A 14,464-nucleotide genomic window follows, 5' to 3' on the forward strand; every position below is an offset into this window, starting at 1 on the left:
AAAGGTTTGAGTCACAAAATTCCTTGAACTCCTTATGGCCATAATTGATCCTTAATCTTCTGCAGAAATTGAGCAATAATTACTTTTTTTTCCCCTTTTACACTAGTTATAACTACATTTGGAAACAACTGGGCTCAGTTCACGTCTTAGAACTGTTGCTGTTTTACGTCTACCTTGTCTATACGCAAAGGCTATTGTCACTCTGCCTAAATATACTGAAGTGTGATTGATTATCAAATTTAGTCCAGGTGTATTTCAGTGCTATAGTAGTCCAGGTACTATTTCAGTGATGTGGTGCAGCATGTGTACATGGACAAGCTCTTAGCAATGCATTGAGTTAAGTTCAGAATATCCCTTAATTAAAAACAGATTAAAGCTTGCTTTCGTTTTTAAGCAGAAGTTAACGTTCTAAGAGGAGGAAACATTTGGTGGATTATAAAAGGAAGATTTTGAGATCCTAAATCTGCTGGATATGTGGAAAATACTAATATTATTCAAGTATAGCGGTTCAAAATACAACAAAAAATTATCACTGAGCRTGGGCAGACAGCTAGATAGACATACGTATCTGTTGGTTTTTCGGACCTGTATTTTAAAGAGTTACTGTCCTCTCAAGGGAATCTGTCCTAATATAACTAGAGTCAGCAGTATGAGGTATCAGTTGCATGCTCCTTTGTGATGAACATTTGAACAAGAAAGTGAGGTCAATCAAAGCTTTTGCTTAATGCTGAAAAAGTTCAGGATTGCTTTCTGGCTAAGCTTTTATGCCTGTTCACAAATTCAGCTGTTATGTGAAGATAATATTTGGTTTAAGCTGACTTTTCTTACTAAAGGTCTGTTGTATTTTTCTAAATAAAGTAGCAGAAAGCTCTGTCAGCACTTAACTCGCAGCTTCTGTGATGTTCCTGGATTGTGGTGGTCATTACTGAAAACATGCGTGCTTTATTGCCTTGCTCTGATACCATATTTCCCCATTTTCTGTTCATAACCTCATTTTCCCTTGTTTACATTTAATTTTTAGAATTGATTCATTTATTTTGTTAAATATATTTTACATCCTGCTTTGCCTACATTATTTCCTGTACTTTCCTCCTGTCTCTCCCTCACTTGCTTTTTCCTGTGTCATTCTGATCTTTATTAAAGCTTCCCAACTTTTTGGTCGCCTAGTGATACTCCATTGTATAATCTGGAGCCCTGTGAACCACTGCCTTTTGATGTTGCAAGATTTCGTGGGCTGACAGCTGCTGTGTTGCTGGACCTTACCTATCTGACTGGTATTCATGAAGATATGGGAAAACAAAGCACCAAGAGACATGAGAAAAAACACAGACATGAATCTGAAGATAAAGGGGAAATCGACCAGAAAACAGAGGGTGATGGTGGATCAGATACACGATTAGGACAAAGTGCTGATGATAACAAAGGACATAGTACTACAAGCTCCAAGTCAGAAAATGAAATAGCTTCCTTTTCTTTAGAGCCATCAACACTAGGTATGGAATCCCAACACCAACCCGTCGAAGGAAGAAAAAAAACCCATGAACACACGCCAAGAAATCACGATATAGTGCAGTCAGAAATCAGAGCAGTACAGCTATCTTATCTTTATCTTGGTGCTATGAAGTCACTTAGTGTTCTTCTTAGCTGTAGCAAATATGCTGAGCTGCTGTTAATACCAAAAGTATTGGCAGAAAATGGTCACAACTCTGATTGTGCTAGTTCTCCAGTTGTTCATGAAGACGTTGAAATGCGTGCTGCCTTGCAGTTCCTGATGCGACACATGGTGAAACGGGCAGTCATGCGTTCACCAATTAAAAGAGCTTTAGGACTGGCAGATTTGGAACGAGCACAAGCCATGATCTACAAATTAGTGGTTCATGGGCTGCTGGAGGATCAGTTTGGTGGCAGACTTAAACAAGGTACATTTTCGAAATAATGAAAGTATAATGAAAACTTAATCTTTATTTTCATTGAAATCAATAGGAACAATGATAATATAGGTAACAATCTTAAAAATTTTTTGTGGTTATACTTTGGAGTAGTCTTAATTGGAGAGAGAAAGTCTACAAAGATCATTTACTGCTTTGTAGAGTTAATACTGTTTTTTTTGTCTTTCCCTCAATTTCTCATTTTAATAAAACTGGATGCATGTCAGAAATTAAGGGATTTTTAAATTGTCTTTATGCATTTGACATATGAGCAGTTCTGTGTATATTTGTCAGAAGGACTTGTATGTGACATGAATCTAACAAAGCTTACTGTTGCTAAACATGRTTGTATGCAATCATGTTAACTCATGATGTTGAGCATATATGTGTTCAGGCTGTAAGTAACTTCTGATTGTATCTGTGAAAAAGCACTGTGAATCAAAAAAAATTTTTTGAGATACTTGGCGTTGCACTAAGAGAGGCCAAGGAGAGAATGTATAGCATATTCTTTTTCATCTTGAAAGTCTATATATTGTGGAGTGCAACTTCAGGGAAATTACTTATATTTTTTTAAAAGAAAAAAATATCTAAAATGGCAAAGCTAGTTACTGTGCTGTCTGGTTCTTTATCATCTTACAGACTACTTATAAACCAGCCAAAAAACCTTCAGAAATCTGTAAGTTAAGCAGCTGAGATAGCTTTATAATTAATAAGCTCTCTTTCTGTATTGGAGATTTCTTTCTCCTTTGCCTAGGAGAATACTCCTAGCTTCTGTAATACTAAATATATTAAGATCTAACCAATCAAATGGCTTTTGTTTTTGTCTAGAAAGACTCATTTATTACTTACCTTGTATCAGTGTTAGAACAGCAAGACCAACTCATAGACCAATTTATTTACATTAGTCAGTGAATTACTGGTAGAATTATTCCTGTGTTTCTGCACACTCCTTTCTTTGGGGGGAATTCTGAAGATTGGTATTTATTTTGTAAAGCTTAGCAGTAGCTCCTCTTTCACTCTGTGCAACTATATTGATGTACCTTTAATGTCCTTTTTGTGTTGCAGAAGTAGATCAACAAGTAGAAGAAGGTGATCAATCTCAGCAGGCCCAAACACCAGTTACAACCAGCCCTTCTGCTTCTAGTACAACATCTTTCATGAGCAGCTCTCTGGAGGATACTACCACTGCTACTACTCCAGTAACTGATACTGAAACAGTTCCAGCTTCAGAATCACCTGGTGTTATGCCTCTCAGTCTTCTTAGGTAAAATATCTTTATTTTCAGTGCATTTGATTGTGTGTGTGTGTGTAACAAGTTGTGTAACTTACAATATATGCCTTTAGCTCTCTAAGAGTCTTTGAAATGTTTTTATTTACTATCATTAATTGCCTCTGCAGAAGGCGGTTGCAAGATGTAAACTTCTAGCAATAAAAGAGCTGTTAAGAATTTATTTGTATAGCATCCAAGTTCTTCAGGACAGGAGAAAATACCTTTCTTATATTGTCCTTCAGTTTTTGTGTTTATTTGATTCAATTTAGAGAACATATTTCTGAAATTCATTATTTTAATGAATAATCATTGATTCTTGAACTAGAGCGGGTCTTAGTTTGCAGTTATACTTCAGCTCCTGTTTGTTTCATCTGCTCCTTATGTACTGTAATGGAAGTAAGATAAAGCTAGTTAATCTCCTTGATAGATCTGCAGAGGCTATTTCTGATGTGGAAGGAAATCTGCTTTATGCTGAATAGAGTCCAATTTCAAATTTATTGATTCTGCTGGTGTACCTGATTTCTGTTTTTAGAGGCTTTGAAGATAAAATTTGAGGAAAAAGAGGAACTAAGTTCTATTACTAGAACAGTGAAAGTAAAATATTCACATTACAGGGAACTATTCCCTGGTTGATACAGCTAGGCTGAGTTCTGAGCAAACTGGGGAAATGGAACTTCTCATTTATCTCTTAGGACAGCACTCTTTCTACAGGGGTTTTGTGGGTGTGTACTTGAGCATTTAGCTGCCCAGTCAAAAATGGTCCAAATGGGCTGTTCCTGCAGGTTTTCCCCTACAGGGTATATACTGCCCCTTACCTTTATAAAATTCAGTGCTCTAAGGGTGCCAAAGGTATGACTTGCCAAGTGCACTCTAATTTGATGCATTACTAGCAAATGTCAGACCTTCTCCAGGGTAGCTGTTTAATATACGTTGTTCTCTTTTAAAGACAAATGTTCTCCAGCTACCCTACTACGACAGTGCTTCCAGCACGGCGTGCTCAGACTCCTCCAATATCTTCTTTACCAACATCTCCGTCAGATGAAGTTGGAAGGAGACAAAGTTTGACTTCTCCTGATTCCCAGTCTACCAGGCCTGCCAATCGTACAGGTATATTTGTAATTAATATAGAAGGAAATATGAACTGTTAGTAAATGTGCATAAGTTCAGTATAGTTTTTTGAGACATTGAAAATATTATTAGAAATAGTATTTTTAATGTGACCAAGCATACCAARCATTCTTGAAAACCTTTTAGTGACTCTCCTAGGGCAAAAGGCTGTAGACTGTCTAGCTGTAAACTTCTATTAACCAATGAAATTAGTTTTTAAAAGCTGTGGAATGGATTACATACTAATGCTCTTGTATAAAAACAAGAATGCAATATTACTGATGATTACTTCAAAATGTTAATCTCACTTGGGTTTATTTCCTGGGTTGCTTACCACTGTTGATTACAATAATTTTTGTCGCTTTTTTCGTGAATCGTACRCCACCCAGAAAACAGGAATTGGTATCTTTTATGATACATATGGTAGAATATACAATGTGAAATTCAATCCTTCCAATTAATCTTCTTTAATGAGATAGCAAGGGCTCTCCAACTTTGCATCGTCATGTCCTCATGTGCCCTCATCACATTCTGTTTTCTTCTCTGTGAAACTTTTTGGGGAGTTCCTGATCTTTTCAGATTCCTTTGATTTGTTTTGTTYTCTTTGGAGAGAGACTGCACAAAAATATAGCCTAACCTGCAAGGAGATTTTCAGGTATCTGTTGGCAGCTTGCTGGGGGGTTTCTTTCTGTGTCTTAAGAGGATTATATATTTGTGTGATCACATAYAACGTCTGGGAATCTTGATTCAGGCAAGGATACTTTTATCTAACCTACCTAAATATAGACCAAGTAGATAATTTGGTAGTATTTTAACTGAAAATAAACTTCTTAGAAATATATTAAAAGGAGTAGTTGTTTAAATATCATTGATATCCTAGTTTATTAAACAGAGGCGTGCATAATATATATGTTACACRTAAGAATGAACACCCTCTGATTTCATTTCAGGAAGCATCTTATTTTGTGCTAGAACGCAGGGGGGAGGAAACTTGTTAAAGACAGTTACTCCCTTATCTGCAGCTAATATAGATCTTWGCCAAATTGGGATGAGGTCTGATAAAATGGAAAAGACTAAAGAAAGATTTGTACACTTTACATTTAATTCTTTCTATCTTTTAAGCTTTGTCTGATCCAAGCAGCCGACTTTCAACATCCCCTCCTCCTCCTGCCATTGCTGTTCCCTTGTTAGAAATGGGATTCTCCCTCCGGCAAATCGCAAAAGCTATGGAAGCTACAGGTAAACTGTAATTATAGTATCAGTTTATACTGAAAAATCAAATTAATAAGAAGCACACTATTTTCCAGTAGAATATTTAATTTTTAAACTCTATAACCATTTGTGGGGGAAAAACAAATTTTTCGTCATCAATGATATAATACAATTTTGAAGTGTGATTTTTTTCTGCTTTCAGGTGCAAGAGGAGAAGCAGATGCACAGAATATCACAGTGTTGGCCATGTGGATGATAGAGCATCCTGGAAATGAAGATGATGATGAGCCTCAGTCAGAAGGGACTGCAGATTCACGACATGGGACAATAGTCTCTGGAAGTGCTGGAAAATCTAGTGATCATTGTTATTTGCAGTCACCAGGTGATATCCCTTCTGCTGACGGCACTGAAATGGAGGAAGGCTTCAGTGAAAGGTAAAGTTTATCTTTCTTCTAATTGTGTAAAAACAATTGCTGAAAATGCAGATCTCACAAGTTGAGTGTCACTGGCAGTAAACTCTGGAATAACACTTCTGAATTGTGTTAAACATGAATAAAACCAAAGATGCAATTGAACTATGTTTATAGGGTGTATTAATTTTACAGGACTCTTCATCTGCAGTTGTGAGGAAGAATGTAAGCTCAGCATCTTTCCTTTAAAAAAAAAAAAAAAAAAAAAGAGGCAAGGAAAATAATTCATTGGAATAATTTTCTTTTTCAATGTACTCATGTGCAAGTTTTTGCTGTTTGTTTGTTTGTTTTTAATAAATTCTTGGTTTGTCCAGGGAGGATGAAACTGAACTAAAGTTTATATTCTTAATCATATAAATAATCGTTATATTGTTAAATCACAGCAGCTGGGAATCATCTTTTTATTAGTAAAGAAAATTAGTAAATTTAAAGCCAGTCAGCTTTTTATTAGTAAGGAAGACAACTTGCACTATTTATTTTGAGAGCAATGTTATTCAAATTTCTTAACCCTAATGAGATACTCAGTTAAAAGTTTCCTAAGTTACTTTGTCTCAAGAAAACTTTCATTTCACGGAGAAATTGGGGATTTCAGTTGTGAGAAATAAATTAAGTAGCAAGAGTCAAACTCTTGAATTCTTTTTCACAAAAAAAAAAAAAAAGATTTTGGGCAAAAGGGGGAAAGATTGAAGCAGGGACAGAAATGTTGATTTTTCTTTTAAAAAGAAAAAGAAACCTAGTTTATGCTGTAGCTAACACTGAACGTAAAATGAACGCTCTCCCAGGATTTATTTAATACTCGGGCACTATGGAATAGATTAATAGGTTTTGGTGTTGCTGCACCTGTTTTCTTGAGATAATTCTCATGGTAAAAAAGACTTGCAATAAGTATGTGCAACAGCAAGATAGAAAATTGTTGAGTACCAAATTTCCTTTATTTCTTTTGTGAAAGAAAGAAAAAAAATATGTATGATCTTAGTAACTTCTTTTTCTTATTTACTGTGTATTGCTATTTAAAATTTACTTGTTCAATATATATTCTTGTAGCCCTGATAATATGGATCACGCAGATAATGCAGCTTCTGCAAGTGGGCCTCCTTCTAGAAGTCGGTCAGCTGTTACAAGAAGGCACAAATTTGATTTAGCTGCCCGAACATTACTAGCACGAGCTGGTAAGTGTATTAAGAGAATTCCAAAGCCTTTGCTAATCCAGTATATTAGGAGAAGGAGGCGTTATAAAACTATAATTTGAATATCTGTGTCAGAGTATGTCTGGCTTAATTTTTTATGTGATAATTAAGTAAATAATGTTTAGCAGGAGAGTTAAAAACAAAACCAGGGGTAGCTGAAAACTCGGTCGTCTTTATTACGTGCAAAATAATGTATTACTTTCTTTTTTCACTTGAGCGGGACTATACCGCTCTGTCCAGGCTCACAGAAACCAGAGTCGAAGAGAGGGGATATCTTTGCAGCAAGATCCAGGGGCTCTTTATGACTTCAACTTGGACGAGGAATTGGAAATTGACCTTGATGATGAAGCGATGGAAGCTATGTTTGGGCAAGACCTCGCTAGTGATAATGATATTCTGGGAATGTGGATCCCAGAGGTATTGGATTGGCCTACCTGGGTGTGTGTGATTGCAGCGGAGGCTGCTTTAACTTACTGCTTTTTGCATGTTCGTATTTTTAAATTTAAAGTAACATGCATATCTGGTCTGAAAATTCCTTACTAAATGCTAGCAGTGCTTAAAATCATTTCTGTTCTATAGCTTAGCTTCAGATAAGAATAGTACTTCTGTGTGTTTCTTTCTCTGCTTTTCTGCATGTCCACAGGTATTTTTTTTTTTTCCTTTTTCTTCCCTGAGAGATGAGAACGGAACTAGAATAATTGTTTTGATTATACTACTTAGAAAGTAAGTAGGCATTCCAGATTGCTCAACTGTGTTTGAGATAACAAGCACAGTGGTAAATGTCTGTTCTATTTGAAATAATGATTATAAAAAAAGTATAGGCCCGTGTGTGTGATTTCCCCACTTCCCAGTGTAATCACAGAACGTGAAAAACTTAGTAAAAGGTTTTTCTTTTATCACTCTGGTGATACCTACATTTATGAGAACCTGGTATAGTTTAGTTCTGTGAAGTCAAGTCTAAAAAGTTCTGATATGCAGCAACATAATTTACACTTAAATCAGTTTTGCTATCTTTAGTCATGTTGTGTTGCATATCTCATTCTCTGAGAAGGATATGGTGATGGTCCTCACATGGTTGCTCTATTGTTTTGGAGCTCTCACAAAATATATTTGGAATGGAAGAGAAACATAAAAGCTGTAGTTTGTATGTTTGGAYTATTTATCTGAATTTGACAAGCAGCCTACAATGCTATAAACCTTCGCTTCCTAACTATGACATTACCTGACTGATGTGCAAACAAGTTTCAGTATGCATGTTTACATTCCCGGATAACTTGTTTTATTTGAGCTTCTTGATGAAATTACTGACTTGGGACAGAAATGTGATTCTAGGAAAATGAAATTCAGGCAGTGACTCAGAATGTGTTAACACAAATGCTAATTATTGTTGCTCCTTAAATGTAAAGTCTGATTGTCTGAAAATGGTGGATTTTTTTCTTTGTTGCATCTAGTCTTAGTCAAGTTCTGAGAAGTATCAAGTAACTCCAAGACAGCATTACTGTGAACTAGCAAAGTGCTATGTGAAAAGTTATATTGTAAAGAATTTTGAGGCAGAACTGAAATGAAATAGGAGAATCACATCTTCTGAAACTTTACTTGCACTTTTTTTCCTATTCTGAAGTGTTCTTTTCTTCCTTGTGTCATGAACTGCCTATTTCTGCTTTGCTTTTGTGAAAGTCACCCATATAAATATCACTCTGTGTAACAAAAATTGGCAGGAACATCCCTACCATTAGAGACATATTTTTGTATCTAATATGAGAATATTTATTCTGTACAAATAACAAATGAAAATCTTATTATGCAGCATGTTTGTGAATCTGAAGACAGAGAAGAAGTAGTTGTTTGTGAACTGTGTGAATCCAGTGTTGTCAGCTTCAATCAACACATGAAGAGAAACCACCCAGGCTGCGGCCGTAGTGCAAATCGTCAGGGCTATCGTAGCAATGGTTCTTATGTAGATGGATGGTTTGGTGGTGAATGTGGAAGCGGAAATCCTTACTATTTATTGTGTGGCATCTGCAGAGAGAAATACTTAGCCCTGAAGAGTAAATCTAAAACATCAACTTCAGAAAGGTACAGAAGTAAAAGGCAGTGGAATGCTGTGTGTGAAGAAGGGAAACAGCTTAAGTATTTCCTAACATCATCATTTTAAGAATCTGTTTGAGGGAATTAAAATTTAGCTAAAATTGCCAGGTTCTGCTGCTAAAAATTAGAAGAATTCTTGACTTCATCTATTTTAACTGAGGTTTAAAATCTTTTGCTGTATTCAGCAAAGGCATAGTCAGAAAAAGTTGTCTGATCTTTCTTTCATTTTTTCTTTTTTAACATAAAAAAACAAAGGGGTTATCTATTGGAATCTTATATACTGTTGTCCATTTGAGAACTTTTTTTCAGCTTTGTCTGATAATTACAGTACTTTTTATGGGCCTTTTTCACATTAGTACTGCAAAATGTGTCTCCCCCGCCCCCACACTTTTAGAAGCACTTTTATTCAATTCTCTCTTCCTAGTCATTTTCAGAAATCATATATACACTAACCTAACAGTAARCCAAATTTAAAGCATGTTTGTATATTTATGTAAAATATTGGAGCTATTAAATTATTTTGTTTTCTTTTTCTTTTTTTCCATATAGATACAAAGGTCAGGCTCCTGATTTAATAGGTAAACAAGACAGTGTCTATGAAGGTATGTTTATAAATTTTTCAAGGTGTTAAATACTTCAGAAATTTCCTTAAAGATAGTTATATGCAAATGAACCTGTCTTGAAACTGTACTTAAAGGTGTACTTCAAAATCTTCAGACTAGATTTAGTATTTTAATGTTTTTAAAATTCAAATGGAAAAAATAGTGAAAATTAATATTTTTCTTTTCTTTCTTTCTCTTTTTTTTCCCCCTATTCTTCATGTCCTTTCCACGTCCTTCAAGTAGATGAAGTGGCCAATACTGTAAATTTGGGTGATGGGGTGTTGTGGGTAGATGTAACATCTAGGACTGCATATATAAAGCCTTATGTACTCCCTTGGTAGGACAGATTTATTAGCGTAAGTTAGAATCTCAGAAGAATCTGGCATTAAGCTCACTGATACTTTTCTGCCTTTTTGCTAGCTTAGAGAGTCTTGAAGTTGTCTTTCACTGTTAAAGAAAAGTGACTGTAGAAAACCCTTTCCAGGTGGTTCTTTGATTCTGGGTATTTTGTAGCTTCTTCGATCGCAGTTGTATGAGTTTCCACATTTGACACTTCCACATTTGACTATTTAAGTGAGCATAAGTGAGAATTCCAGTAGGTAACGAAAAGTTCGTCATCTACCAGATAATGGTCTCATACTCCACTGTAGGAGGGATAAGATGGTGGGGAAAGATCACAAATATAAGTTGGTTTCTGTATAAATAGCTGAGTAGTGAACGGAGTGCATAACTGAATTGCAATTACAGTGCTATTTTTTTTTCTGGGAAAGAAAAGCAAAAGCCTGGATCATGACCTGAGATTTTTTTTTTTTTTTTTGGATTTTGATTTAAAGCACAACTTAATGTCCGTATTTCTCACTATTTTTCAGGTCTGAGAGTTGTCTTGTGGTATATGGGATGTCCAGGACTTATCATTTGTGTATTTTAAAACCAGCTAGTGTGGTGCTTCAGAGAGTCAAAAACATTTTGCTTAAACTTGTGAAATGTCTGGCATAAAACTTATCTGCAGTAAAAATAAAGATCAAATTTAATGGAGGGGGGGCAAGAGGAGGATTTTGTTTTTGCTTTTGGTGATTTGCTTTGTTGTTTACTGTGACAACATTGATGATAGGAGTTTTGAAGTCTACTAGTTTTCAGATTGCAGTTCATATTTTATACCCTGTATTTGTTGAGTTTTTTTTAATTCATTACAATTGTTGCTCTTAGGTTTTGTAACCAAGTTAACTCTATTTCTCCAATTCCAGAAGACTGGGATATGTTAGACGTAGATGAAGATGAAAAGCTGACAGGAGAAGAGGAGTTTGAATTACTGGCTGGTCCCCTTGGTTTAAATGATCGCCGAATTGTGCCCGAGCCTGTACAGTTCCCTGACAGTGATCCTCTGGGTGCATCAGTTGCAATGGTGACAGCCACCAACAGTATGGAAGAAACACTGATGCAAATAGGTAAATTTTAGATGAATTGTATTTGAAGTACAAGTGTCTTGCGTTTATTGTGATTTTGTAAGGATAATGCAGAAATATTTTTGAGAACAGTTTTTCCTGTGTCTGAAATGAAGACAGATGCTAAATTTTCCTTTTATTTTAGAGAAGTTACTGTATGGAGCGTAAAGCATTTATACTGATAGAAGGCTAGATGCTCCGATTTAGTAATAATGTTATGACTATAGTCCTGCAACAGGTGCCAGCAGCAGTACTCAAAGGAAGTTTCTTAGATTTAAGTTGGGACTTAGTAACCATCCTGTTGAAATACAAGGTGAATGTTTATGTTTGTAGACCCTTCTAAAGGGCAGAGAAGACTGAGGAATTAACTTGAATATTATCAAATTGTTGCCCATCTGTCCTTGAAAAKGAGGAAAGAATGAAATGTTTAGGATTTTAGGAGTGTATTTTTCTTTCAGTCATTATCATTACGTGTGTGAAATGTTGAGAACTTTAATGAGTAATTTACAAACTTAGACCTAACTTCCTTTTGTGTTTATTATTGTATAATAGTTTTTTATTCCTCTTTAAATGCTAATGCACACCATCATTATTTCAAAGGCTGTCATGGCTCTATAGAAAAAAGTTCTTCTGGCAGGATAACCTTAGGAGAACAAGCAGCTGCTCTAGTAAATCCACATGACCGTGTTATGGCACTAAGAAGAGTGACAGCAGCTGCCCAGGTCCTCCTTGCAAGAACTATGGTTATGAGAGCACTGTCGCTTTTGTCTGTCAGGTATGTAGCATCCTTGGCAACACTTAAACCTTTTCATTTGGAAGCAGTTATCAACTCATGTTTGCTAGGGATGCAGTTTTAAGCTATTTGTGAAAGTGACTCGTTTTATGTTCTTGCATAGTATTATTAAGAGGAAAAGCTTGGTTGATCTCATTCTTTTGAACCCTCTATTCAAACTTCATGAAACAGATTTCTACGTCTTGCGTGGCAGGAGGAATCAAGTAGTATCATCCATCCAAAACACTGATAAACACAGTATCTGTAGGCTTTTGTTCAAGCTAGGTATTAGAACTTAGAGCTGAATGTTAAAGAAAAGAGTATAGGAGACAATGGGAGGTGAGAATTTAAATTTTGTCTCTGCACAAAATCCATGTGCAACTGTGAAGAAGTCCCAGAGACCTCGTATCCATATATACTTATTACCATGGTAAACTGTAAAAATGAGTTGTCTGTATAACTTTGTGACTGATTCCAGGTAAGTATATGGATTTTTGCTAAGGCAAGGCTAACTGTTGTTTGCCTTCATCCACAGCTTAAAAAAAGGGGAGAGGGTAGGCTGCAGCTTTACTTCTCTCTCTTCCTCCTCCCCCTAAGTGGTAACAGTATCTTGCTAATCAAATAGGCAGTGTTCACTAATATTTCAGGAGCACTTTTATCCGAATTCAACTTTAACAATACAGTAATGAAACAAAGAATGAAAAAAATGAACTTGCATTCATTTTTGACAGTGGTTCCAGTTGTAGCCTGGCAGCTGGTCTTGAGTCCTTGGGATTAACAGATATCCGAACTTTGGTTCGTTTGATGTGCCTCGCTGCTGCAGGGAGAGCAGGCCTTTCCACAAGTCCGTCCACTGTGTCAAGTTCAGCAGAGCGATCTAGAGGAATACACAGCAAAACGAGCAAGCCTATTTCTTGTCTTGCGTATCTGAGTACAGCAGTAGGCTGTTTGGCATCAAATACTCCGAGTGCTGCAAAGCTACTTGTACAGTTATGTACACAGGTAGGACTGTTACCTCAACACAAACATTTGTATGAAATTTCTTACATGTGAGATGAAGCAATACGTTTTGTACATATTGATAGTCTGTGCTGTCTTTCATCTTCTGAACTGTGAGACTGCACACAGTTTGAGGATCTCCTTGGAGTTCTTATTTATGGCTTAGCACAAGGATATGTTTTATTGTAGTATTTTTTTTTGCTGGTTCTGCAAATGATGGTTTGGATATGGATCTTTCCATTAAGATTGAGGTTTTTCCAAGGCTGAAGCCTTGAATTTCGTATTGTACATGATTTTTGCATGTTTAAAAAATAGTGATTGGGAGCTGAGAATTTCTGCAAAAAAAAGTAAAGTTTTAAAACTCTACATGATTTGTTCAWTTTTTTTTTTCTGAAATCGAGGGAGTTTTGGTTAATCTGTATATATGTTTATTTTATAGAATTTGATTTCTGCAGCAACTGGTGTAAACTTGACAACAGTTGATGATCCAATTCAGCGAAAATTTTTGCCAAGCTTTTTAAGAGGAATTGCAGAAGAGAACAAACTTGTAACATCTCCAAATTTTGTGGTTACTCAGGCACTTGTAGCATTGTTGGCAGACAAAGGGGCCAAACTGAGGCCAAATTATGATAAAGCAGAAATTGAAAAGAAAGGTATGCTATGGTTTTAATTTATTGTTTATAATTGTAAATTGTTTAATTCACAGTTCTTCATTTACGTTTAAGGAGAAACATGCTAGAATATATTATATATATACACTCTGTGTTTAAAAATGTACAAAACCTGTTTTAATCTAGGTGATTTTATAGTTTAGTATCATAGTACACAAATTTTACTTGGAAATGTGATTTTATTTGATAGTTGCATCTTCTGCCCCTTTAAAAGAAATCTAAACATTTGGAAGCATTCAAAGCCGTAAAGCTAAGGCATTCAGCCTCTGTTCTGCCACATAATGAAGTTGARGGAATAACATTCCTGCCAACAAAGTACTTTTCTGCCTGTGARGCGGAAAGTTGGCCTGCTGCTGCTGTGGGGAGGTCAGGGAGTGACAAAGCAATTGCTCTGCCTCAACACTTGGCTGTTGCTCAGGTGAGGAGAGGAAAAGACAGAGCAGTGATAGCAGCTTAGCTGCACCAGAGGAGACATTTTTTGTTTAGACAGCACTTTTTGCTTGAATGACCATTTTCTGTATGTCAGGAATAAGACTATTCTTTTTTTTTCCTTCTTCTTTTGGTGAAGTTTTAAAGGGGGTTGTTTTTCTCTTATTCTCAGAAAAGCATTTTTTTCTGATGATTAATATGATTGTAACATTCTGTATAAAATGTTTGTTAATCTTTTTCTTCTTTCTGGAAATTATGGATAATGCTGTATTCGTTTGTGCAAATCT

General features: G+C 35.8%; 1 protein-coding gene across 5 annotated transcripts in view; it reads left to right on the forward strand.

Moving 5' to 3' along the window:
* HERC1 (HECT and RLD domain containing E3 ubiquitin protein ligase family member 1) overlaps positions 1–14,464 on the forward strand; it is a 105,935-nt gene that overhangs the window by 66,062 nt on the left and 25,409 nt on the right. For 2 of the 5 annotated variants that reach the window (XM_085303272.1, XM_085303276.1), the window contains exons 39-51: positions 1,144–1,919; positions 2,994–3,192; positions 4,145–4,305; positions 5,428–5,544; positions 5,720–5,951; positions 7,032–7,156; positions 7,392–7,612; positions 8,982–9,250; positions 9,812–9,864; positions 11,109–11,309; positions 11,907–12,081; positions 12,810–13,080; positions 13,517–13,730. In XM_085303272.1, the coding sequence (XP_085159398.1) occupies positions 1,144–1,919; positions 2,994–3,192; positions 4,145–4,305; positions 5,428–5,544; positions 5,720–5,951; positions 7,032–7,156; positions 7,392–7,612; positions 8,982–9,250; positions 9,812–9,864; positions 11,109–11,309; positions 11,907–12,081; positions 12,810–13,080; positions 13,517–13,730 (3,014 nt within the window). The remainder of the gene's footprint in view (positions 1–1,143; positions 1,920–2,993; positions 3,193–4,144; positions 4,306–5,427; positions 5,545–5,719; positions 5,952–7,031; positions 7,157–7,391; positions 7,613–8,981; positions 9,251–9,811; positions 9,865–11,108; positions 11,310–11,906; positions 12,082–12,809; positions 13,081–13,516; positions 13,731–14,464) is intronic. The other 3 variants (XM_085303273.1, XM_085303274.1, XM_085303275.1) reach the window with 3 other exon arrangements.

The sequence above is a fragment of the Rhea americana genome, unplaced genomic scaffold, assembly GCF_003343005.1.
Source record: "Rhea americana isolate MKP2758 unplaced genomic scaffold, rheAme1 scaffold_2, whole genome shotgun sequence".
NCBI classification, from domain to species: domain Eukaryota; kingdom Metazoa; phylum Chordata; class Aves; order Rheiformes; family Rheidae; genus Rhea; species Rhea americana.